Source organism: Sminthopsis crassicaudata, chromosome 1 (genome assembly GCF_048593235.1).
Source record: "Sminthopsis crassicaudata isolate SCR6 chromosome 1, ASM4859323v1, whole genome shotgun sequence".
NCBI classification, from domain to species: domain Eukaryota; kingdom Metazoa; phylum Chordata; class Mammalia; order Dasyuromorphia; family Dasyuridae; genus Sminthopsis; species Sminthopsis crassicaudata.
Window position 1 is genome coordinate 467995120 of NC_133617.1, and position 26494 is coordinate 468021613.

The window sequence follows — 26494 nt, forward strand, 5'->3', positions numbered from 1 at the left end:
TCCTTGTTCCTTAAGGATGTAATCTTTTATATCTATGTATCCATTTGGAGCTTACTTGGATATATTGTGTGGCATGTTGATTCTTGAAACTGTAGTCACTCAAGCTTTCTTTCTACAAACTCAACAGAAAACAGAAAAAAAAATGATTTTGTTTTCACCTTACATCTCATGCAATTCTCAACTTCTTGCAAATTGGTTTTTCTGTACTCACGAGGTGGATGAAACAGCAGCTCTCTCCAAAAATGACAATTTTTCTCTCAGGGATCCTTTTGGATCTCTGTAACCTCTGACACTGTTAGCTTATTCCTTCTTATTCTCTCTTCTATGGGCTCCTACGACACTGCTTTGCCTGTGGTTTGGTTTCTTTTGAAAGATTGTCTTATCTTATTCTGTGTAGCCCAGGGCTGTATACCTGGTCCTCTTCTCTCCCAAGGGTTCACATGTCTCTATGCAGATGAACAGCACTGATCTCTTCTCTTGAGCTTCAGGCCTATGTCATCAGTCTGCTAATATCTTCACCTGTGTGACCCATAAGCACTTGTCCCACTATCCACTTGCTTAAATAGACTTCAACTCATTCCTCCTAATTTCTTTTTCTATGCAGGGTATCACCATTCTAGTCACTCAGGCTCAACCCAGAAGTCATCCTTGACTCTTTATTCATGACATTCTTCAACCTTCTCTCCCATCCATTCATCAATTACCAAGTTCCTTTTATATCTTCAAAATCCTTCTCAAAAACATTGGTATTTCTCAATCACCTCACCTCACCGGAAATACTGTTGTCTTCCAATCTGTCTCCTCTTCCAGTCAAATTCTCTAGTTCCCAAAGGAATATTACTGACACTCAAAATAACAATGCCATTCTACTTCAGGTATACTGTCTTCCCTATTGAACTTTCGGGATAAAAAAAAACATAAACTTCATTTAGTATTTACAGCCCAGAACCAGGGACTTCAGCCTACCTTCTCAGACTTATTTCACATTATTCCCCTCCGTCACACATTTATGTTTCAACTAAAATGGGACACTTGGTTACCCAAACTTTGTCCCTCAAGTACTCTGTCACACTACCTTAAAACCCAGAACCTCCTTAGCTATATAAATTGATCTAAGATCCTTTGGAGTTAAGTAGATGTAATGTTATGGTGAATTCAAGGTAATTGATAAACATGAAAATTTATAAATTTAATTATATAATTTTCTTACTTGAGCTTTAAAAAAAAATGCTAGAATTTAAGTGAAGAGTTTTTTGTTTTTTTGTTTTTTATTTTTTCCCCCTCTTTATTCTCTTCTCACTTCTTTCTACACAAAACACAGTAGAAGGAATAATACAGGATTAAAACAGCAGAGGTCATCAGTACAACACACAAAAACAGCTATGAAGACAGGCTTATTTACAAGAGGAAATAAATGCAATATTTTCTAGGTGGTTTATCAGACAACATTCATAAAACTAATCATACTATATGGGCTCCTTGGCTACAGTAGTATTCTGAAAACAAAAATTTACTGTTAGAACTTAAATATCACAGCCCAGTTTTTATGATTTCAGTGCAATTAAATTCACAAAACTAAATCATAGTTAATAAAGAGTTTATATATTGTTTCTAAACATTCCTTGACATTTTTCACAGGGGGCAGGTGTTGGTGGAGAAGAAGTGCTGCAAGCTTCAGAGGTTTCTTTATTTAAATTCAAAGCTACCTCAATTTCTGGCTACTACACTGAATAGAATATGAATATCTAATAAATTCAAAACATACAAATAACAAGGGCACTCTTTCTAGCATGCTTTTTACCAATAACCCTTTTGTTCTCAATGGAGTGGTCAAAGAAAAGGACAGAGGCAATCATTTTTTTTTTAATGCTAAACCTATGATGAGAGTAATGTCTTATAACAATTAACCTGAGTCACATTATAGATTTCAGAATTTAAAATAGTATCTTATGAGATCTGTTACCTACTAGAGTGGGACTTGACTAATATAAGGTTAAATTGTATTGTTTGGCCTTAAAGAGTTAGGGAAAATGATACAACTGTTTCTAGTTTTTATATAATGATGACTATTCATCAGTTCTTCCTTTGCCCACTTCTCCAAACTAGGGATTTAGACAATTATAACAGTAAGACTGTTTAGTAATTACTATAAGGAAGATTTTCAACAATTTACTAAATAGAACTTAACCACATCTTAAGTGAGGGGGCAGGAGACTGATAACGTATGCCAGATGGCTATTTAGCAGAAATGGTCAAATTTCTGCACACTGTCAAGATGTTTCATAGGGGGAAAACATTAATCAACCATTAGCTAGGCCATGGAACCATTTTTCAATAATTCTGTGGGCATCTCCATGATAACAGGAATGGAAAATTAATGTTAATTGGTCTCTTCATCAGAAGTGACAAAATTAGTCATTACAATCCACAGAGCCAAATTTTTGAATTAGGATATGAAACCTATTTTCTACAACCACAGACCATCACTATTTCTCTAGGAGGAAAAGTTTAACCTGAGATTTTCCATTGTAAGATAGACCTGTTACTCAAGTTACTGTTAACATTCTAAAGATTAAAGTGAATTACTATACTAGTGAATTACTAACCTATTATACTATAGAATTGTTTTAGTTCCCTAAAAATGCCAGTCCAGTTAATCTTAGATAAAGAAATAAGAACAAGGCCAGAGGAGGCCCTTTCACAGACAGCTGTTTTCCATGTTATCAATATTAATCAGTGAAGAGACATTCTATTGAACTTTACATAAAGATACTATGCATGGGACCTCTCAACTGGTCAGTCTCAAATTTTTACCAAGAGCCAATCAGAAGTTGAATGAGAAACTAAAAATGTGCTTTTGTAACATTTTAGTATTTTGTAGAAACTTTTCCCAAGGACACTATATCACATTGATGATACTGAAAGAGATGCATCATTCATTTTTCTTCTCCTTTTGTTTGAGGAGCTTGTTTATCTCCCTTTTGGCCATTCCAATGTACTTTGAAATGATTCCATGTTGGTTTAGTCCAGGAAGTAACAGTAAGAACGTCACTAAAAACAATAAGAAATTAAGTTAAAGAACATGTATCAAACAATGCTTTATATTATGGTTACATACACTCGTTCTTTCTCCTTCTATTTACAGTACTTCTAAAGTCAAAGAAGTAGTCCATGTTTTTCCTCTATTTCTGAAATACCTTGCACAGAATAGGCATTATATAAACATTTTACTTTTAATTTTTTCATTAAAATTTTTCATTAAAAAATTGATTTTCTTTGTGACAATAGGCAACAACCCTTTTAACAAATACAGTGTTGGGGCAGCTAGATGGCACAATGGATATAGTGCACCAGCCCTGAAGTCAGGAGGATCTGAGTTCAAAACTGGTCTCAGACACCTAACACTTCCTAACTGCAAGTGACCTGGCAAGTCACTTAACCCCAACTGCCTCAGCAAAAAAACAAAACAAAACAAAACAAAAAACAAAAACAAAAACAAAAACAAAAACATATATACAGTATCAAGCAAGCAAAACAAATTTCCTGTACTGGCCATATCTAAATTATGTTATCTTATTCTGCAAGGGAAAAGAATTCCTAATCCCAACTGGATCCTCAAATTCTTTAAGCCACTTCTCACAAAAGCTATTTGAAGCCATTTTCTTCTAAATTTCCCACACACCATCACTTCCTCTTTCTAATTCTCAGCCAAGGATCTTGGCTCACTTTCCTAAGGGAAAAAAGTGACATCTTTTAAACATGTCTTTTCTATATCCAAAATCACTTAACATTATTCACTTCTGTTATATCTGTCTCTTTAAAAGGGACCTATCTGCTCTACATTTCCCCATTTTCTCCAGCAGTTTGTCTCCATAATCACCCTTTACAATCTTCAATTTCTTTTTCCCTTTTGTCAACAAACATATCCAAGCCTTCTCCACCTTAAAAATCCTCAATACATAAAATCTAGTATCCCTTAAGCTATTAATCTCTTCTGTTTCCCAAATTTACCAAAAACGCTCTTTACTCTGCCTCTACTTCCTCTCCTAATTTGCCTATCTCTTTGCAAACTGACTTCTAATCTTGTACATAAATCAAAACTATTCTCCCAAAGTTACCAATTTTTGACACTGCTGACCATCCCTTCCTCTTAAATATATTTTTCTCTTGGGGTTTTTGAGATTGCTTTCTCTTGGTTCTTCTCTTTCATTATTTTCTGGTTCATCCTACTTAACACAATCTCTAAATGAGATTGCTAAACTCATAAATCCCCATGGGTTTAATACAGTTGACTTTCAAATCTGGATCTCCTTATCCCTAGTCTCTCTCGGGTTCTAAGAGTGACTCTCCAGCTCACTATAGAATTTTCAGATGGAATAATTAGTATTTCAAACTCTACTTACTCAAAACCGAATGTTGCACAAACCTCTTCCAAACTTTTCTGTTTCTGTTAAGTTTATCTTCCTTCATGTCACTTAGGTTCCCATCCTTGGTATATTATCTTGGATTCCCCATAATCACTTACCCTCCATAGCCAATCAATTGACAGTTTCCAGTTTCTATTTCCACACACTCTCTCAAATAACTCATTATCTATGTTCACATTTTATTTCAGGCCCTCATTACTTCTGACCTGATCTTTTGAAACTGATTTCTAATGGGTCTGCCTGCTGTAAGTTTCTCTCCTGTCCAAGTCATCTCCCATTAGGCTGCCAAAATGAATTTCCTAAATATAGGTCTGACCATGTCACTCCTCTACTCAAACTTCAATGGCTTCATATGGCCTCTAGAATCAAATATTATAAAATCCTCTGTTTAGTACTTAAAGCTCTTTACAACCTGGTCTCTTTCTACTTTTCCAGTCTTACAACATTACTCACCTGAATACTCTTTATACTTCAGACATTCTTCCCTACTTGCTATTCTGTATATATGACATCCTATTTCCCATCACAGTGCCTCAGAACTGGCTGTCCTCTATTCTATGCCTAGAATGATTTTCCTCTTCACTTCCCTCTCATAAGAATTTTGTCTCCTTCCTACAGAACTCTGCTCCAGTGCCAACTTCTGCATAAATATTCCCCTAGCTGTTAGTGCCTGTGCCCAAAAAAATCCTAACCTTGTATTTATATACAATTATAGCTTTACATTTTTTTATTCTCTTGTAGAATATAAATTCCCTGAAGCCAGAGGCTTTTCCATATATCTTTGCTATCCCTGGCACAATGCATCATAATAAGAGCTTTAAAATGTTCATTGTTGGATAAATAGCATATTCCTTTGATTCAGTCTCTAAAAAAGCTTACCAATAAGGTATGTGAGGAAAAGATTGTGGACTTGCTGTCCAATCCAAGCAACTGCAGCAAGGGAAATAATCATGGTCATGAAGTACTAAAAAATAAAAATGAATAAGAATTCCTTGTTTATAGAGGTAGGTGACACCTAAAACAGCTAAGTTCTTTAGAATTTTGTTATTACTATAAAGCAAATACAAATGATCTATGTTTAAAAGTTCTAATTTCAATCTTTGCTCAGACCTTCTAATGTAAACCAAATCATTACTGATCCCTTCCACATCTCAAAATTTCCCTCATAGCAGTTTTGATATATTGCAGATCGGCATTAAAATTTAAATGGGAATTTTTTGGGGGAGTTTTGTGGAAGTAGCAAATGACATACAGGGACCAGTAGATGACACAGAAAAGTTTAGAAACTCAGAATTGCATAATGCATGTGTAGTATTATATAATATCAATTCAAATTTTACAATAAACACTCCATAAAGGAAAAAGAAAAAGTACAGATTTCTTTTCTGGTATGAAGAGAAGGCCAAAATATTTTATGTAAATTTTTCAGATCTCGAGGGTTCTATACCCCTAAACCCCACAATGTGGAAGGGACCACTGTATTAGTTTGGAACTTAACCACTGATGTCTAACTCTTCTGTTAATTATATCAAGCAAAAGTGAAGCAACACAAAGGGATATTTATGCCAGATACAGTACAGGTATTTTACTTTTGTTTCAATAAAGGAGACGAGAAAAAATTAGGGAACAAAAACAACCAAGTACATATGGTACAACTTTCTTATATAATTGCTGAAGCACTACCGCCCGCTTCCCCCACATAATTTCAGAGTCTACAAATATTACACTACTTTGAAGTCAAATTAGAAATTATACTAGATAAATGTGTCAAAACCAAGTACCATTTTAGGTTTTTCTTCCTTCAGGGTGAAGAGGCGTCTCCACCAGCCAACAGTTCTGCGCCGTGTTTTCACTAGATTACTGCAGATTTCATGGAATCTTTGCTGTTGCTCAGTAGTCCTAGTGAGATAATAACACTGCTTTTTATTGTGAGAAAATGCCTATTTTATATAGAACAAGAAGTCATGAAGAGCAGTTTGTCATCTTAGATGACAAAAATCTGGCAAAGCAGAACAACAAAGCAAAATACTTTATCCCAGACATGTAGAAGATCTTATATAATTATGTGGCTCCAGAGCCACGTTTTGTAAATTTCTTTAATTCAAAGAGCCATCTAACTACTCTATGGTCTATAGGAGTTAATGTAATTTATTACTGTACAAGAACATTGAGGAGATCTTTAAAAGTCACAGACTTTCCATATAAGAGAGGTATGTGGCTTACAAGCCTCAGTCTGAATTCCCAAGGAAAGAAAAAGGGGTTACAAGGTTTCTAATCAATGGCAAAAATATCTTTATCTAATGTAATGTCACTTTAAAACAAACTTAGTCTTGGATATCCTATATGAACTAAACCTTTTATTTCTGCATTTTAAGCTTTCATGAAGCCCTAAAATAAAGACCAACATTTATTAATATTTCTAAAATCTAAACATTAGTATGCTATACACCTACTGAATCTTTAGTGATTTCCTTTTGTCTCAAGTAAAATATAAAAGCTTAAGTCTATCATTAAAAGCTTTCCACAATCTGATTCCTACCTAATTTTTTTTTCAGTACTTTATTATTCCTTTTTTAAAAGCAGTCCATTTTATTGTTCCAACTGGTCTACTTAGCTGCTTCCTATAAATGATAATTTTTCATTCTAGAATGTACTCCTGACTTATTTATGCCTTGTAGAATCCCTAACTTCCTTCAAAAAAACTGCTATATTAGGTCTTTGTCTTGCTTTCTAGGGAATCAAGAGTCTTGTTTTAATTCTGAATATTTAATTAAGACCACCAAGTATATGGTTATTAATATTATCAGGTCTTTACATTTTAAACAAACATTAATTTTGACATTAATTTTTTAAAGTTATTTTTCAGCACCAATGTCATAACAACATATTTATCCACTCAAATCCTGTTCATCTTCTACCAAATTTGTATTTTTTTTTAAAAAGTACACTTTTGTTAAACATCAGAAAACGGAATTCTATGGATAAAATGTTCCATATGAAGTCTAGAAGAGTTGGGTTTCAAATCTAATTTTGGGAACTTACTATTTACTCTCCTTAAACTTGTTTCTTCATTTGTAAAATGAGAGGGTTGGACTTAGCCTCTCAGGTAGACTCTTCCAATTCTAAATTATTTATTATCACTATTATCAACACTCGTAACTAAATGACCTAGGGCAAAATTATTGGTATAAAAAGAATTTCTACTATGCTTTTAGTTCAGCTATACAATTTCCCACTAAAAACTATACACATTCAAAACAATATATAATATTTTTTACATGTCAGATGATGAGTAAACAGTGATTAAAAGTTTCTAAGCCATGAAGCTATTCCCTACATTAGGCAATCGTTTCAAAAGGCAATTTAATTCTCATTGATTCTGTATACAAAAAGCAAAATTAAAAAATTTTTTAAAAAAAATTCATTGCTGCTGGCATAAAAGAAAAAAATGTTACTAAAAATTAAGTAGGTCATGGTCCTTTTCTTTCCTGTCTCAACTACCCAAATCACAAGATAATCATTGATAATCACTGAAGTCCTTTATGATCAATGATCATTTTAACAATTTTTTAAAAAAGTATGATGCAAAGGGAAACTTTTGTGAAGCAGTGTTTTGTTTTTTTAAAATAGGCTCCTTGTTCCCAATCTAAAGATGGTTAGTCAACATGTTCAGATAAATTTTAAATCATTTGTTAGTAAGAGACAGACACACTACACTATCACCATCACTAATGATAAATATGAAAGTCTCTCCCTCTTCAGAAGTTTTACACATAGAATATATACAAATTAGAGAAAAGGTACTTTTGGAAAGGGTAGTAGTAGGTATGGATATAAAATTCATGGAAAGGGGGAAAAATGATGCAGAACTGGAAAAAGGCAAAGTTAATCAAATCTTACATTTGGGTTTATTAACCAGAAATTACAACTTCATGGGTAACAGGTTAAGACACCTAAATTTAGAAATATAAAACAGGAGAAATATGGTTATGAAAAAGATGTCTGAAAAAAATTGGTAGTATTAGAAAACTGTAAGCTTAAAGTCAGTCAAATGATACAACATTCCACCAATGTGATTTCAGGCTGCTTTAAGAAATAGAGTTCAAAATGAGGAAAAAGGTAGTCCAACTATGTCATCACATCTAGACTTCCTGAATCTATTATGGGCATCACATTTTAAGAAGTATATCTTTGCCTTTAAGAAGCCAAATTCAAAGAAGAGAAAGTAAAATGGCTAAGGAGTCTTAAGCTCATGCTATTAGAAGACAAAGAATGGGCATATTTAGCTAAAAGTCTTTAAAACTGTTATGACAGCTGTCTTCCAGTATTTGAAGAGCTGCCTTACGGAAAGTTTCAAGGAACATCTAAGAAATATGGTTACAAAAATGCAGATTTAAATTCAAGATAATAAAAATTCTTAACCATTACAACCATTTAAGTGTCTTAAGGGTCAAGCAGTATCAGGATATAGTAATGACCTTTATTAGAGATTCTTAATCAAATTAAGGATAACCATTGGTTAGATATTTTTATACCAGCTGACTACAAGGTCTTTTCTAATTCTGAGACAAAGTGATCTGTATTTTTATAAGTTTATGATTCAGAAATTTTTTTTCAGGGTTTTCTTTTACTTAAGAGAAAAATCTTTACAGATTTACTTATCAAATTTTAGGAATGAATGGTAGCTATAAAATTTGTCCACTCTAATTTTATTCACACATAGAGATTTATATAAAACTGCTATGCTAGCCATTGTAGAAACAATTTGGAAATTGTTTTAACAAATTGTGTTAACAAAAAGTTAAATAGTGCATACGCTTAGGTCCATAGCTACTATACTATATCACCAAAGAAAGAAAAAAAAAGGACTCTCAAATACAAAAATATTTACAGAAGCTCATTTTGAGATAGCAAAGAACTAGAAACAAAATCCATAACTGCACATGGAAACCAGATGGGGAATAGTTTAACAAATTATAGTATATAAATGTAATAGAATGATGAAGGGTACAATTCCAAAGGATGACTATGAACTGATGCTGACTGAAGTAAGCAGAACCAAAAGAACTATTTATACAGAATACAACAAAAATGTGAAAATAAACAACCTTAAAAGATTACGATGAGCAACCACAAAACAAGAGCAAGTGGGAAAAATGTTATCACCTTGAAGGAGATGGATTCAGGTACAGAATGAGAGATACTTTTTAAGACAAAGCCAAGTTTGGTTGATTATGCATATTTGTTACAAGGGTTTGTTTTTTTTTTGAGGAAAGAAGAAAGAGTAGGAAAAAGGAAAAAATAGATTTTTGTTCATTGAAAATGAAATTTTTAAAAAATTCTTTTAAATGAGATGAAAGAGTAAGACCATAGACTTTCAAAAGTATAATCACAATTTTATATAATAGTCAAGGATAGAAACACAGATCAGGAACACAGTCCATCTAGTCCAAACTATAAATAGAAACTCAGAGAAGTGACTGAAACACATAGGTAAGTACAGTTGGTTCTTGAATACAGGTTCCTTGATCCCCAGATTGGGGATCATTCCACCTACTACTGTTGTTATTAACCTCATTTACTTGTATATATATTACTGAATAATTCAAATTTTATGATGTAAAATCAGCTTATTTTTCAGGTTTTGTTTACAGACATAATACAGAATAATACATTCCCTTCCCACCAGGTTTAAAAAAAAAAAAAGGGAAAACATTCAGCAAATACAATATTTTCAACTAAATTAAACTTCTTTCAAAGACTAATTTGGGCAATTTTGATTATCTCCTTAATATCTTTAATTTGGTTGTATTTTCTCAAAAGTAATTCTTTCCATTAGCCAGAAGCATCTTTCCTCTATTCTTCTGATGAATTTTACACTATGAATCCTATATCCTTGACACATACACTAGCAATTAAATTAGGCATCTTAAAATAACAACAAAAGCCCTTCTCCCCTTAATGCTAGGTATATTGAGTTACTAAAGCATTCTTTAACTTACCATTTATTGGAACCAAATATTCTTGGAGCAAGAATGGGTACAAGGTAGTCAGCCAGGCACAAAAACATAACGAAACAGGAAACACCAGAAAGAACAGATGGATCTAAGTAATAGATCAAACTATTAAAGAAAAAAGAAAACAAATTTAATTATCAGATTACTAGACATTTTTTACCGCACAAGATCAACAAAAACAACAAAAATATGTAAAGTACTCACTGCAAGCAAAGTAGATAAAGGACTGGATACAAAGTTGTGACAAATTAAGCATGGTATCTCAAAAGGCTTAAAAGTCTAGTAGATAAATTTAGCACCAATATAATTATAATGCACATTACATGATAAATTATGTTACAGAATTATAAAACAAAGTCTACATAAATAATGAAATGTGAGCAAGCTAATCTAAGAAAATGCATTCTTTACAGATTATATAGTACAAAAGATTTAGGGCGCTTCATCAAATGGAGACCTAATAAAGGTGCAAGTAAATACTAATGGCAAATATCAAAATATCAACCTCAAAGCTCACTTACAGGAATACCAAAGAAACAACACCCACAACGGCAGGTGGAAACCAGGCTCTTTCCCATCGAAGGACTTTATCAGATATAAGCATCACTTCTCCCCATCCTTGTAACTGTTCTTCCAGGCTGGCAGTTTCTGCAGCCTGCATAAAAGAAATACTTAAAATAGTACAATATTCTTAACAGTAATTATGATGACTTGAAAGCTAAATTCTTTTATGATGTTATAATGTTCATAAATTATCTATTTTTGGTTGAAATGAGGCAATAATTCTATTTATTTATTTATTTATTTTTGGCTGAGGCAATTGGTGTTAAATGACTTGCCCAGGATCACATAGTTAGGAAGTGTTAAGTGTCTGAAAGGAGATTTGAACTCAGGTCCTCCTGACTTCAGGACTGGTTCTCTAATAATTTTAATTTTTAAAAAAGTTACAGGCGTGCATTTAAAGGCCAATGATAGAAAAATTTCCATATACACCAAAACATTTATATTATAAGTTTTCTATAAAAGAATAGAGCTAGAAATAAATTAGATTTCCACCAATTGCAACTGACCAAACAAGTTGTGGCACATCACTGTGCTGAAAGAAATGATGAAAATGATAAGATGAATAAAGAAAAACATGAGAAGACTTAAGAATTGATAGTAACAAGTATAAGGAAAACAGGAAAATGTAAACAATGATTACAACAATGTGAATGAGAAAAGCAAGTGGAAAACAACAGAAACTAAATGTCATAAATTAATAATGACCAAGCCTGGATCCAAACACATTAGACACATGGGTGTGGTGCACTGCATGTTGGACATTTTTTGATGTATTTATGATTTTTGCTGAACTGTTTTTTTCTTATTTGTTGTAAGTGCTCTCTGGAGGGAAGATGGGGAAAGGATAGACTGGGAAATGTAGGTGATACAAAGCTAAAAAGTCATCAAAAAAATGAATTCACTGGGCTGAAAATTTTTATTTTTATTTTATTTTATTTATTAATCCATGGATTAATTTTAGGTTGGTTTGTAAAACAAAAACAACCACTTTAGTAAAATGATAAATTTGGGTAGTAAAGGGGAATTTACATCTTTTTTGGAAAAAAGGTTTTTTTTCTCCCTACCATCACTGAAACAGGGATATACTACATTAATAACTTAAAATAGACGAAGCCTGATTTCATCAAATTGAGATGCTCCATTTTAAATGCAACACAATTTCCCCTTGCAGTTCGTAGAAGGATCTGAGAAAGTCAAATTGTCTTGAATAAGTAAAATACACTAGAACTACCTTAGCTAATGTAATAAAAGTCACAAAGCTAAACAATGCCTATAATCTTAAAACTAATGTGAAACCGAATAGTTTCTAAAAACCAGAACTAATCAAAGAAGAAAAACCACAGAGTCTCTTTTATCTTAAAACAGGCAAGTCATTGTACTTTGTGAGATTTATTTTCTTTAATGAAGGGGTAAATTAGATATTCTCGGTTCCATTCTAACTCTAAATCTTAAACGTACTATACTTAAACTAAACTAACCAACTTCATCAACTCCATGAGATTACTATGTCAACCTCAAAGGTTTTCTCTCCACAAATTTGGATTACAGAAGGAGGAACACGGGGGTCAGGTTTTCTAAGAATTTCTCCAGATTCAAGTTTTCTCAATTTCTATAAAGGTGTTGGTCCAGATAATCTCCAAGACCCTTTTCCAGCTCAGAAAGCCCGTGATTGTCTAACACGAAAATCCCAGTCAAATGACAAGCATTCCTACGCTCTTCCAAAAATCACACGCTGAGTAATCTGCTGTCACCAATCCATTCCGCAGCCCCACTTCTACCCCTCCACCTCCTGCCCCAATTCTCCCAAGCAATTAAGTCTTCGCCCTTGGATGAGCTCATCAAAAATCTCAGGAAAATTCTATTTCTGCTCAGCCTTGGTGGCTGGTAGGGAGTGGGGGAGGGGGCGGAATAACAGCAAAAGGCCTAAAAGGTCTGACCAAGTCTTCCCAACCCTTCTATCTAGGCCTAATCCCAAAGCCTTCAGCCTGCGCCCAGCACAGGCTCCACTCAGGAACTTAAGAGTGGATCGAGGCCTAACCAACGGTACTCAACACTCAGATCGGGGGCAGGGAGGCCAGGGATAATGTTCCTCTTCCGGCTCGCCAGCATCAATTTGGGATGACCAGACTATGATGTTGGTCGCGGCACCCAACTAACCTAATGGGAGGCAAGCCTGGGACACGTCTCTCTACGGGCCTCTAGGCCACTCACCAGCAGGTTGCTGCTGCGATTGTCCCCTTCCGCCATGGTGACCGTAGCACCCCACAAATTCACTGGTCAGCGCCTCCGATTTCTACGTAAAAGTAAGAAAGACTACGGCGAAGACACTTCGCCGAATCCTTAACAGATATGGCTTTCCTCCCTAGTCCTTTTTATAGGCCGGTTCCCTTTCCCGACAGGCCTAGAGAGTTTGTCTTTTCATTGGTAGAATTCAGGCGAAGCAAAGGCTCAAACCAGCCAACCACGAGCCGGTTCATGTTTTCAAAACGAGGTTGAGCAAGATATAAAGAAAGCCCTTGGATTGAGAGGCGGAGATATGGATTGGTTGGCCAATTATCCTTTAGATTCGTTTTAACCCTCCCTCCCAACCCCTCCTTTTAATTCCTCCCTTCCTTCTTTCCACTTCACTTCGCAGATTCGGAAGCGGTTTAACCGTCACAGGTACGGAAGAGATTCGAATGCGCATGCGCGTGCGGATCTAGCTGCAGACTTATCTTCCCCGTCTGTCGTCTCGGTCTATTAGGTGCCAAACTGACAGTCTCTCCTCGGCCATTTGTCAGTAGACTATTTCATTGCCATTTTACAAAGTGCCACGAATGAAGACAGATCGCTGCTGTACGTTGGGTGTTTGATTTATATGGGGCTGGTGCTGCGAAGAGATATTTCGGCTTTGAGTTAGGACTCGAGTTCAAATGCGCCCTCAGATACTAGCACTGTGACCCTGGGCAAATCACTTAACTCTGCCTCCAGAGATTAAAAAAAAAAAAAAAAAAAAAAAAAATACGGACAAGCTGGTGTTTCCTGGGCTTTGTAAATGAGTCTGCCTGGTAATCCTTCTAGGCGACTCGTGGGAATCCAACCAACCTTGTTCCCAATTCTCCTCTGCAACCCGGAGCCTAGTGCCATTAATTTGGTCTGTAACTGATTAAATTATTTCACCTACGCAACCTCTGTCACTATTACTTCCATTTCCAGTTGTTCCAAAGGGCATAGAGAATGGTTTCTCACTTTTGAAAGGGGCTTTGTGAGTATTTTATTCTCACAGCTCCCATAGGGCAGGTGCTAGTATTATCTCCCCCCATCCCCGCCCCCCTTTTTTTCCCTTTTAAACCGAAGATTAAACTGAGGCCCGACAGGTTAAGCGTCTTTGCTCAAACACAGCATCCGAGGCGGCTTTTGAATTCGGGTCTAATGAGTGCAGATCCAGAGCTGTATCCAGTGGACCACATAGCTGCCCCCAAGATTACAGACATACCTTATCTTGAAAATTGTTTAGTCACAAGTTTTTAAGAAGCAAACAGTATATCCGTTTTAAACTGATATTGGGAAATAGAACAGCTAAACGATTAACCTTTCTCGAAGATAAAGTAAAACTTTACCCAAAATATATAGTTATGCTTTACATCAGATTCTCCTGGAAGATTGTATTGTTGCTTTACTTAATTTGCTAAAGGCAAGAGAAATCATACAATATAGTGGAATTACAAATCATTCCAGGTAGGACTAACATTCTAGTGTTCAAGAAACATTTAAGATTCCTTTTGTGTAGGGTAAGGGGTAAGAGTAAACATTAATACTTTTTTTTTTTTTTTTTTTTGAGGAATGGGGAGAACTCAAGACTAGCGAACTGAAGTGGAATATCCTCAACCAAACAAATTCCTCAAAAAAGGTCTCAAGGATAAATGGAATAATTAATATGAAAATACTTTTTCTCTCCCACAGAACTGCAGAAATATGTATTTTTGAAAATCTTGAGGAAAATGCTTTTAGGCCAGGTGGTAAACTTCTATGGTAAGACAAAACAAAATGAGAAACAGAACTGTTGGGTGTTATATTATCCATATTGTAGAGCCTTCCAGTGCATTCCATACTCACAGCCTAACAGTTACATACGTAAAGTTGAGTTTTCTAATAAGTTTGTGTCTTTACTACAGAAGCTGATTATTAGAATAGTTTTGGTATTATTTGAAGGGGGAAAAAAAAACCCTTATAGATCAAAACAAGTTGTTAAAATGTTCAAATTATAAACAGAAAAATGCATTAGATCTTCAGTAAATTCTCTAAATGTTTTAAAACATGCTTTCATAGTATCAATTCCCCAAATCCTCTTTAGGCTTATTTTTTATTTTGAAAAATGCCAGACCATAACAGGACAAACACACCTATTACTAGACTTTACAAATTAAGCTACTGGCCTACCCATTCAATTTTTGGGGTAATTTATTGTCTTTATTTTGAAACTGTTATTTTTTTTTAAGACAAAGTCAAAATGAAGTAATTTGGTTGGAGCTATGAAACCAGAACTTCCCTTATGATTTTTTAGTTTTTTTCAGTTTTGCAATCATACTGAGTATTTTCTGAATAATTTTTTAAAATCCAATTTGATAAACATGTACTTTTAAACATTTTTAAAATTAAGGAAATTTGGTTGGTTGTAACAAGCTGGAAGGAATTTAGTTATGTAGGCTAAAAGCTAGAAACTATTTTTAGTACTCTGAGCAATAAATTCAGAATTTTACATTTAGCCCAGCTGAGATTAAATCTTTTATTTCTTGAAAAAGCTATTTTATACAAATCTTTGCCATGTTGATGCAATGTTTGCAGTTTGAATTTTTTTTTTTTTTACCCAGAAGATGCATTATCAGCATTTTCAAGAAACTGTAGTGATAACAGTCAAGAAATTATACCCATCAGAGGAACAATACAACCTTTGTATGGAGGCAGTCACTTCCTTTTATACAGTTCTGTTAGGAAAAAGGAAGATTCACTTTAAATTAATTTACCTGCACAATAATGATAAATGGAGAATTTATTCATATCACATATTCTGATTACCATTACAAGTGGTAGATAAAGGCTTTATCGAAAAAAAAATAAAAAGTGTATAAATTGTTGAGATGAACAAAATATTGGAGGTTTGAATGCTGTAAAAATATATTTAAACCAGCCTGTTTTTTTTAAAAAATAAAACAAAGCATCTTTCCAACAAGTCTATTTCTGAGCAACATGCAATTCTTTACTATTTACCACTTTTGAAAATACATCTAACAATTGCATTACATTTTTACATTATTAGTACAACAGTTTTTCCTCAATGAACCCACACAATTGAGTATAGAAAACCAATCCATCCTTTTTTAATGAAACTCTCTTGGCCAGAGCCAAGTTTTTCTCCTGCACTTTTTGTTAATAAAGTTGAAATGTTACTATTCTCAAGAATAGGAAAAGTAGAACAAAACCCACACAACTTTGTAATATGGTAAATTTCTTTTCCACCCTACCTCTCAAAAAAAAAAAAATTACCCCATCTAGATAAGCTATCATTTCCCCCCCCAGAAGAGATGCTTTCTAATTAGAATCATCAAAGCATAGCTGCCACATTTTACTGAATGTTATATTAACCAATATTCTACTTCCAAAGCCTAAGGAAAATAAAAACATCCTAACTTTTATTGACAATATATAAGCCAAGTAAGAAATGGAAGGTCAGTAATTTTAATATTCATCTAATTTCATGTAAAAACCATTCAAGGGTGGTGATACAGTAAAGTTGTCATTTTGTTTGAACGAGTAGCTCAACTGCCTGAAATATAATTTATCTCCCAGAATAAGAAAAGTGCCAAAAAGAACACAGCAGAAGTAGCTCCATTTGTTTTGGGGCTGCTCAAAACAACCTTCAAAAGTAATTGCAAAAATGCTGAGAACCAAATTGGGAAGACTTTTTGGGGTTAAAGTACTGCTTATATAATAATGAGTTAAGAAGGAACTTAAATTGCACAGATATTTGGCTGTCCTCACATTGTCGTGCTCAGAAATTTTTAAATGGCTCTTAAAATTTTATAGAACAGACTAAACACACACTAGAAAACCCCCCTGGAAAATCATTTGAGTGCAAGAACAATGGGGAGAGAGAGTGCTAACTAGAGTGCTCCTAGATTTAAATTTCAGCCTTAAACTTTGGCATCTGAAACAACGAAGACTTGGATTATGATTATGGATCCACAGTTCTACCTATGTCTCTCAGACTTACTAAAGAAATGAAAACTATGTACTTAAGATCCTAAAATCAAATCTAGAGACTTTTAATACTGCCATCCAAATAGCCTAAACGTCAAGAAAGCTATATAAGAACTTGTCATGATACTCAAGAGACTAGGTACTCCACAAACTAGTATACTTCAAGAGCTTTTGGGGGCAAACATTTCTAAAAAGGTAGCCAGGAATTCCCAATGACTTAAGACAACAGTAAGGATAATTGAGCTTGGAAGAGAAAAGAACAGTAGAAATATGAACTTCCAAATATTAAATTCCAAACATTTGACATTTACTGCTTAGATTGATTTCCTCATGGAATTTAAATTAGAAAAGGCCCTACAGTTTTAGAGTTTGCTACAAGAAAATTCACTAGTATTCTCAGGACATGCAAAGGTTAAAAAATAAAAAAAAAAGATAGCAGAGCAAATAATTGTAGATTTCATATTCACAGTAAAATGTAAAAATGAAACAGCTATGTAAAAGTTTGGTAGTAACAAAATAGCTATCTATGGAAAACAGTTTTTTTTTACTTTTAATATCATTTTAATATCTATTCTCAAAGTTTAAAGGGACCACTGGATATGTATATGTTATCTTTTATAGTGAATTTGTTTCATTAAGTGGAATAAAGTGCTAAGGCACCTATGAAGTCTGATACTCCTTGAAATTCTGTTAATTTCTCTTCCTAAAGAAGGAGCCATTTCTGAATACTACAGATAGGATCCAATTTCTCTGTCGAGCATGTATGTTCTAAAATTTCTTCCCTGCTTTTTTCATTCTGATGATACAAAGAACCTCGCTGCAAAGCAGCTTTATTTTTGGATACTAAGAGGTACATGTGAGATGAAATAGAAATTCTCACAGCTTCTAGAAAACAAAGCAGCATGCAAAATGCATTATGGCATTATTATTCCAGCTTAAGTTGTCCTATTAAAATAAGATTCATTATAAAAGTAAAAAAATTGTGATAGGATCTTTTGTTAGGCACAGGAATGTTCAAATGCCATCTTTTTTTGCAATATGTGGCAAAGTATGAAGAAGGCATATATAATGAAATGTGTTACTTCATGGGTATTAAATAAGAAAATACAAAAATTTCTTAAGTATATGGAATTTTTCTTAATATTTCCGAATTTGTGAAAACTGTAAAGTGAACTCTGTCCAAAAATTTACCAAGTGTTTGAAAAATCGACTGGAAGTCAGGTCATCTTGATTTTTGATAATGTGTGATTTCAAAGTTCCTGTTCTAGTCAGGATTTCCTAGCTTACGGAATAGGACTTCATTATAAAAAGCAATGCTGAATTTAAGGAAACCTTGATCATGAGTTCACTGTCATGTTACTGAATAGAACACTATCAAAGTCATGTTACAAAGTAATACTCCAAACATAACTTCAATAATTTAACTAAACAAAGTATTGGTGGGCTTTTACTAATACTACATGTAAAAGTTTTAATATACCACATGAACTAAAGAATTTATTTTGCAAATTAAAAGTATCAAACTAAGGAAACTGAATTAAAAAAAGTTATCACTCTACCTCTACCAGAACATCACTTTATTGTTTTATCTGTCACCAACAATGTAAAACTCTACTATTTATTCTATCCTGGTTTTTAAAAAAGGTAAAAGATTACATTGGATTGGCTACTCTTTTATGAAAGAAACTACAGCAATCATGGTAGAATGAGCTTTGTGGGAAAATTTTGAATGACTCACCCCTCCCACCCCCCATATGTACTTAAATCAAATGCCTGTTAGATTAATTACTTTTAAATGCACAGTGACAATTTGGGAAACTGTACATGATAGAATCACAGAAATGACTTAAATAACCAGAATTACATTTTGTGTGTGATCATTCAACCTTTAAATAATCCTTGAATTTTCAATGTTTTCAGTGCTTTTGGAGAAATTTCCATTTATCAAAAAGAATCTAGGTTGTTAACAGTATTGAGACTGAAGTACGTGAAATACAAGGATTGAAATAAAAGTTTATTTGAAATATGGCTAATCTACTAGACTAGGCAAGAGGGGAAGGAAGAGGATGGGAAGGGCAGAAGGGTGGGGGTGGGACAGGGAAAAAAGCAAGGAAAAAATAGGGAAAGGGGGAAACCCAGACTTTTTCTTCATTTCAGTTCTTCCATTGCAGTGTATCTGTTATACAGCTCTCTGCTTTCAGTCCATTTCTGAAGTTCATATTGCGTAGCCTTTTTTTTTTTTTTTTTTTAAACTGGTCAACCCAACCAGTACTGCTGCCACACAACAAGTGTAACACAAGAATCTGAATGCATCAAATCTTCCTTTGCTGTGATTTCTTCATGGCCCCAGTTTTCTGTTTCTCTTTGAACGGGCTTTGGTATTTCCTGGATTGTACACACAGGGTCAGGTGGAATGGAGTTCCAAATCACTCTGCGCTCTGTAGCATTCGGATTTCTTTCTGCAGCTAACCTCCTGACACGTTTGCAGCTGTTCCGTAGCAGAAAGACAATCGTGGTGTTCAGGCGGTGAACGTTCACCCTTGACCCTGGGGTTGCAGACCATTTTGTTTAGCGTATCCCTGAGTGCAGCTATCCTGCAGGATTCACTTCCTAGCGCACCGAGATTTCCTAGGTTTCCTCAGATTAAGCCCCAGTATGCATCACCACCGACTGTGGTGTGGCTATGGATGCCTGAGGCCGAGTTGATTCTGGTGGATGTCTGACCTCGCTTAACCAGACTGATCTGTGGTCTTCCCATTCATACCCAGGCTGTCCAACCTTCATACAGCTGAGCCAAGTTATCTAGATTAGTTGCTTCCTTAATCACATAGTCAACCTGTAAAACAAACAAAGCATAAAATGTTTAAAAATTTTTAAAACGGGTAAACTGGTTTGGGAATAGGGATAAAAAGCTCGACTGTGAGTCCCAAATGAGGCAGCCAGTTTAGATGACTTATCTAAAACCTGGAAAAGTAACTGATATACTTAGCAGAGTAAATTCTAGGAGAAATACTCACACCATGCAAGTCAGAACCTAGTAATCCATGATTCTGCAAATATATTACCTGTATAATATTAAATAAATCCCCTTAACTTTTCTGGACCTCAAGTTCCTTATTTGTAGAATGATGTTAGAGTAGTGATCTTTGAAGACCTAATTTTATAAATATAAAGCAAATACATGTGCAATGTAAAAAAATTATATATATAAAAAGTTTGCTTATTATAGTATCTTATTCCTTATAAATTACTGATTTTATGGGATACTATAACTTTCAGTTAAAGATATCTCTAAAAAGCTAAATACACACAAAATCCTAAGCTTTTTTTTTTCATTTGTAAAAATGACACTATTCCAAGAGAAAACTTTAAAGAAAATCACTTATTCACAATATCCCTTCCATTACAATTAGTAGACAATCTCAATTACATAGGTGGAAAGACCCCTCTTTTCTGCTGAGTAAATTTGGAAAAAACCAACATCTCTCCAAGAGACAGAATTGATATTCCATAGATATTCCTCAATGCCTTAGACAATGTGTGAAACATAGTCTGTTAAGACAAATGGAAGGTTTCTGATATAGGAATATAGGTAGAGAGAAAATACAACCTTCAAAAATATTTTGAACAAAACCAACAATTCCTAATTTAAAAAAATCTTGATATATAATAAGGAATATATAAATAAGAGTCTTTGTTCATAATTTTCCTTTCGAAATTCAACTGGGGTTGTGATTTGCTCAGGATCACACAGCTATTAAGTGTTAAATATCATAGGCCACATTTGAACTCAGGGTTCACATTCTGACTCCAGGGTCAGTGCATCATATAGCTGCTGTTTTCAAGGGCATTTTCAAGAAACATTTACTATCTAGCAGGAACTGTTAAGTGTTACAGAATCAAAAACAGGCTTGAAACCGAGGACAGCGGAGATGGTTATAGCACAGCATTGCAGAACGAGTAGGGAAAGAAGATAAATCAGGAAAGGTCTTCATAGAAGGTGGGTTTTTAATTGAGTTCCAGGAAGGTAGAATGAATAAATGATGACTGGAAAGATAAGGAGTCATTGTGAAGGGCTTTAAAAGCTCAACTGAGGATTTTGATTTTAGTGGAATACTGAGTAGCAGAGGGACATTATCAGATCTGTATTTTAGGAAGATCTCTTTGGCAGCTGAGAAGATGGACCAGAATGGAGAAAGCCTTACACAGGGAGACCAACAAGAATAAGTGGAATTAGGTGAGGCAAGAGGCAATGAGGCGTCATTTTCAATGCCAGGGAAAGGATTTCTAGAAAGGAATAATATAAAAATTATCTTTGAAATAATGAACATTATTCTTTTTTAAAATGTGAATGAATATATAAAGGTATATATACACCTAAAAGCTGATGAACATTTCAAGATAACTATTCTTAGACTTATGGATCCTGCTAGTAATAAAATGTTAGTCTAGACATTTTTTTGACACCCCCCCCAATCTCTCAAAAATCTTTCCAAAAGATTTAAAAAAAATTGCTTCAAAAATAAAGCAATTATAGCTGTCTCTATGATCTAGGACAACCAGAATCCAAAGGAAGGTTTAAAAAAAAAAAAAAAAAAAGACAACAAAACCCAGGAACGGCTACCACTGAGCTCATTCAGCACCTTCCCCTACTTCCCAAGTTAGTGGCATTGAGGCTGTGTCCAAGAACATGACATAAATTTGCAACAAAAGCCTTTTCTACACCCCATTGCCTCCTCTTTTTCAGTGCCATAGAGTCCACCAGATCCAGAAGTTTGTTTGGGTCTTGACAACCAACCTTCAGAAATAAACCTTCAAACATAAAAGCTCACTAGGGCTGCAACCCAAAAGCAAAGTTCTGAACTGCCTGTAGTAAGGAAAGCAGGCTTTGAACTGCCAGTGGCAAGTCAAAAAAGAAAAAGTGGGATAGGTCACTACTATGTTGGAGGTGGGGATGCCATGCAGCACTTCAGCAAGACCATATTACCCAGCTGGGGCCAGTACTGACAACCCAAAAGTCAGGGCAGAGATCTAGTTGGTGAACCCTGATCACCAGTACAGGAAAAGGCTGAAATGCTTTTAGATCTAATCCTTAAGGAAATCACAATGGAGAGAAGTCAGAAAATGAGTGATAAGAGGGGGAGGAAGAAAAAAGGGGATAAAAATTGAAAGTATCAAACATTTCAGAAAAAAAAAAATAACTTGGAAAAAGTCCTCTTCGAAGTACAACCAAAAAAGGGGAGAAGAAAGGAACAACACTTTAAGTTACTATCAGCCCATATTAGCCCACTCTAAGCAAATGAGTAGATGGGAAAGTACTCAAAGGAGACAAAACATTTTTGTTTTTTTTCATTACTACATTAATCTTACATGGTCAACTGCTTTTAGACCTTTGACACCAGTCCTGTGACTTAAATAGGTGCTAAACAATTACTTCTTGGACTGGAGTCAAAACTTTTACTTCCCTATCGATATCAAAATTTTTAGTTCCACATTTTTTTGCTTATTTTTAAGAGTCACCTGTTCAGCAACAGACATTCTCCTGTTAGGATCAACATCTCGGCCCTCTAACTTGGCTTTGACCCTCTTCCACACACTCACTGCATATGAGTTTCTTTCCTGCACAGCTAAAAAAAAAGAGGGGGGAAACAAAATCACAAATATTTAAACCACCATTTTTTAAATACAGAGAATTAAAAATACAAAGAAAGAGAACTCTATTATACCTTTTCCAGTTTTGGGATCTCTGACTGCTTTTTTAGGACTACAAGCAACACTCTTGCCTGTTCCTGGGACTGTGCTTGGTGGAGTATCTGCTGACGTAGCAAGATTTTTCTGAATTGCCTTTCTTGCATTCTGTGACATAACTTCAGGCTGAGTCTTCTGGCCAGTGTTGCTTCTTACTGCTATAAAGATGAGAGGTGACACTATTATTTAAATGGAATAAACAAAAATCTTTAGCAGATATAAACTAAGAAATTTGGCCTCAAAGTTCTCCTTCTGCTCCCTCACCATTGATACAATTTCATTCTAAACTTGAAAAGCTTTACTTAGCATGACTTATTTTTACACTTAACTATTTTGAAAGTTGGTTTAGCTATTTGTATTAGAAGGATTCCTTTTCCTACCACAGATTGCGGAATAGGAGTATCACATATCATACTAGACAAACTTGTCAAACCTACAACATGTATTTATACAAATTTTTGATTTTAACTATCTGACTTCAGCCCTTTTCTCCCCTCCCATCACAAAGGAATACCTGCAGCAAAGGTTGGCTGATAGGTAGCAGATGATGTTGGACTTGAACATTCATTTGTTGCATCTGTGACTAGAGGTGATGCAAAACTCACTAGATTATTGTAGATGCTGAAAGAAAAAATAAAAATAAAAATATTTTTAGAGCAAGTTAAATATAGAATATTCTAAAATTATTTAGAAGACATTCTAATGCAATAAAAAATATTTAATTTTAATTTAAACAGGATCAGATATATAAGGTTTGCTTACATTTTTACTTTGGTCAGCAAGAGAGAAACTACTCTTACCTCTGACTTTGTGTTTTCAACTCTTTCAAGGTGGGAGTTATTTCTTGCAGCATTTCAACATGCTCCTGACTACGAACTTGCCCCATAGCCTGAACTAATGTAAACAACACTGTCTGAATGTTGTCTTGCCATGACTTGTATTCCCCTAAGAACTGCCTGACACTGTTCTCATAAGGAACATCATCACCATCTGCTAGTGCAGCTTCTTCATCCTGGAATGAAAACATGAAGAAATATTTATATCTTGCTGTTAGAGAATGTTTTTCTTATAGTTCTAAATAAAAAGCAATACATTTCTTAAATTAATTTTTTATTTTTAGCTGACAAGTTTAGGAAACTTTACAATGCAGGATATGGCTTAAAAGTTATTTCTACCAGAGAATTTTTTTAAAAAATTACTTAAAAATACAACAGAAAATGCAATAATTGAGTGATATAAACACGATTCAATGGCAATTAACACAGTGAATAGAATTCTGGGCCTGGAATCAGAAAGACATTTTTTGAGTTCAAATCCAGTCTTAGACACTAGCTATAGAACCCAGTTAACCAACCTTGGGTAGCTAAAATTCTTATTTGTAAAATGAGTTGGATAAAGAAACCACAAACCAATCAGTACTTTTGCCAAGAAAATCTTAAATTGCATCATGGACAATCATAAAAACTGAAAATGACTTTTAAATAGCAAACACTATTCAATTTTGACTGACAATTTAACAGTCTTTAATATACTAAATGACATTAAAAAAAATAAAGAGAAAAAAAACCCCTCAAATTTCAATCTGAACTTAAGAGCTCACTAGATCTCTAAATGTAGATAATATCCTAAATGAAATAAAATTTCCCCAAATATTTATAGTTTCATCTAGTCAGTAGCTCTGTGACCTAGGATCAATAATTAGGGAAGTTATAACTTTTCTGGGATCTGATTCCTTCATTTTATTAGAGCAGAGGTCAATAAATTAATGGCCCTCAGGTCAAGTCTGGATCCAAAACAAAAAATGTTGTATTTAAAAAAAAAAAAAAAAAAGCAAAACCCATCTTTAGTTCTCTGGCTAATCAAAAATAGGGAAGCTAGATTTGACCTATGGGGGTCCAGTTAATTCTTGAGGGCAGGCATTTCTCTTATTTCTTGAACTTATTTAAAAATATGAAACAGATGTTTACCAGCACTCCCACCCCGCCAATGACCATCATTATGTCTTCAGTATTACCTTGGCCATTGCTTTTAGTAGATGCTTGACATCTCCAAGTTGCCTGTTGTGACCAGTGAGAACTGTCTTAATGTTATCAACTAAGTTCTGAATTGTTTCACAGACAGTTTCTATCTGTTGTTCTTTCTCTGTCTGAACAACCCTTTGAGTAGACATGTCTTGACTCAGTTGCTTGTGTGCTGACAAAAGCCATTCAGAGCTGCCAATAGCATGTTCAAGATTAGTACCCTAAAAAAAAAACACACACACAAAAAAACCAAAACTGGAAAAAATGTCTTCGATCATCACAATTACCACACAATTTTGTGTCTGTCTAATTGCACCATGGTGGGTGAAGTATCCAAATGCAACCACAAATTATGACTAATTACATATTAGGTAACCCACTAAGAGAGGGCTAAAATTTCAGCAGTGTATTATTTATTGTCAATATTTTGAAATATTCAAATTTACCATTTGGTATATTAAAAAAAAATCTATGTAAAGGAAAACAATTTATAACATATCTAACTGGAAACAGCTTCAACAATTAATTTAGGAATATGAGTTCATTTTTTCTTTCTTAAAATCCAAAACTTACCACTCTTTGTAGTAAACGAAGTTCTAATTCAGAAACTGAACTGTTAAATTGCGATGCAAATGAACACATTTGCTGACAGCGTTTGATAAGTTCAAATAATGAAGCATCAAGATTTAAGGCTTCTGCAGTTCTAGTTCGTAAACTTTCAAAATGAATAATATTGCTGCAAAGGAAAGTTACCTATGAAGCAAAAAAAAAAAAAAAAAAAAAAAAAAAAAAAAAGTGGCTATGGGTGAATATAAATATATTAAAAAGATTAAAAGCAAAAGTCTGAGTTACCTTGCACAAAGTTAGAATCTCAATTCCACCTTTTAAAAAGATCTTACATCTAAAGGAGAAATAACCATAAAAATATTTAGCTGTGTATTAGAATTTATTGAGTGGATAGAGGGAATAATAGCACTGGAGCCAGGATGACCTGAATTCAAATCTGGCCTCAGACATTGTATGTGTGTGACTCTGGGCAAGTGACTCAGTCCCAAATACCTATAAAAAGAGAAGGAAATGGCAAACCACTCCATTATCTTTGTTAAGAAAATCTCAATTGGGGTCACCCGAAGTTGGATACCACTGCAAACAACAAAACAAAACTGAGTATTCTTGTCAATAACCATCAGCTCATCTTCAATTTCTTTAACATTATCATTAAATAGGGAAATATGGTCAAAGGAGTTAAATTATGTCTCACAGATTTTTATAAAGTTATTTGTGGCTGTAAATATTTTTTTTTTTTGACATGTCTTAGAGCAGAAATTCAAAAATCAGATTTAGGGATAAGAAGGGATCCTTTAAAAGTCACATAGCCCAAACTTTTGTTTTATATATAAATGAGCATAAGGAAGCCAGAGATGAAGCATCTTGCTTCAAGGAAACTTAAATTCAGATCTTTCATTAAGCGTACAATCTT

At 34.2% G+C, this 26494-nt stretch overlaps 2 protein-coding genes and 1 long non-coding RNA gene across 6 annotated transcripts in view; 1 reads left to right on the plus strand and 2 right to left on the minus strand.

Annotated features, from left to right (window-relative positions):
* Positions 1-1249: 1249 nt before the first annotated feature.
* Positions 1250-13651, minus strand: ARL6IP1 (ARL6 interacting reticulophagy regulator 1). The gene is made up of 6 exons (XM_074280897.1): positions 13220-13651; positions 10966-11099; positions 10430-10549; positions 6209-6326; positions 5307-5391; positions 1250-3051 (listed from the first exon to the last, which is right to left on the minus strand). Exons 1-6 carry the CDS (start codon positions 13253-13255, stop codon positions 2933-2935), a joined length of 612 nt encoding a protein of 203 aa, XP_074136998.1. The 5' UTR covers positions 13256-13651; the 3' UTR covers positions 1250-2932.
* Positions 13652-13665: 14 nt separating this feature from the next.
* On the plus strand, positions 13666-16217 carry LOC141550348 (uncharacterized). Its single transcript, XR_012484584.1, has 2 exons — positions 13666-14725; positions 14829-16217. It is a non-coding gene; the product is annotated as an uncharacterized LOC141550348 (long non-coding RNA).
* A 3021-nt stretch (positions 16218-19238) lies between these two features.
* The window catches only part of SMG1 (SMG1 nonsense mediated mRNA decay associated PI3K related kinase), a 117018-nt gene continuing 109762 nt past the window's right edge, over positions 19239-26494 (minus strand). For all 4 annotated transcript variants that reach the window (XM_074280894.1, XM_074280893.1, XM_074280895.1 and 1 more), the window contains 7 exons: positions 25588-25767; positions 25008-25235; positions 23794-24005; positions 23508-23614; positions 22972-23151; positions 22766-22872; positions 19239-20081 (listed from right to left, as the gene is read on the minus strand). In XM_074280894.1, coding sequence (XP_074136995.1) covers positions 20004-20081; positions 22766-22872; positions 22972-23151; positions 23508-23614; positions 23794-24005; positions 25008-25235; positions 25588-25767 — 1092 coding nt within the window. In that variant the 3' untranslated portion in view covers positions 19239-20003. The remainder of the gene's footprint in view (positions 20082-22765; positions 22873-22971; positions 23152-23507; positions 23615-23793; positions 24006-25007; positions 25236-25587; positions 25768-26494) is intronic.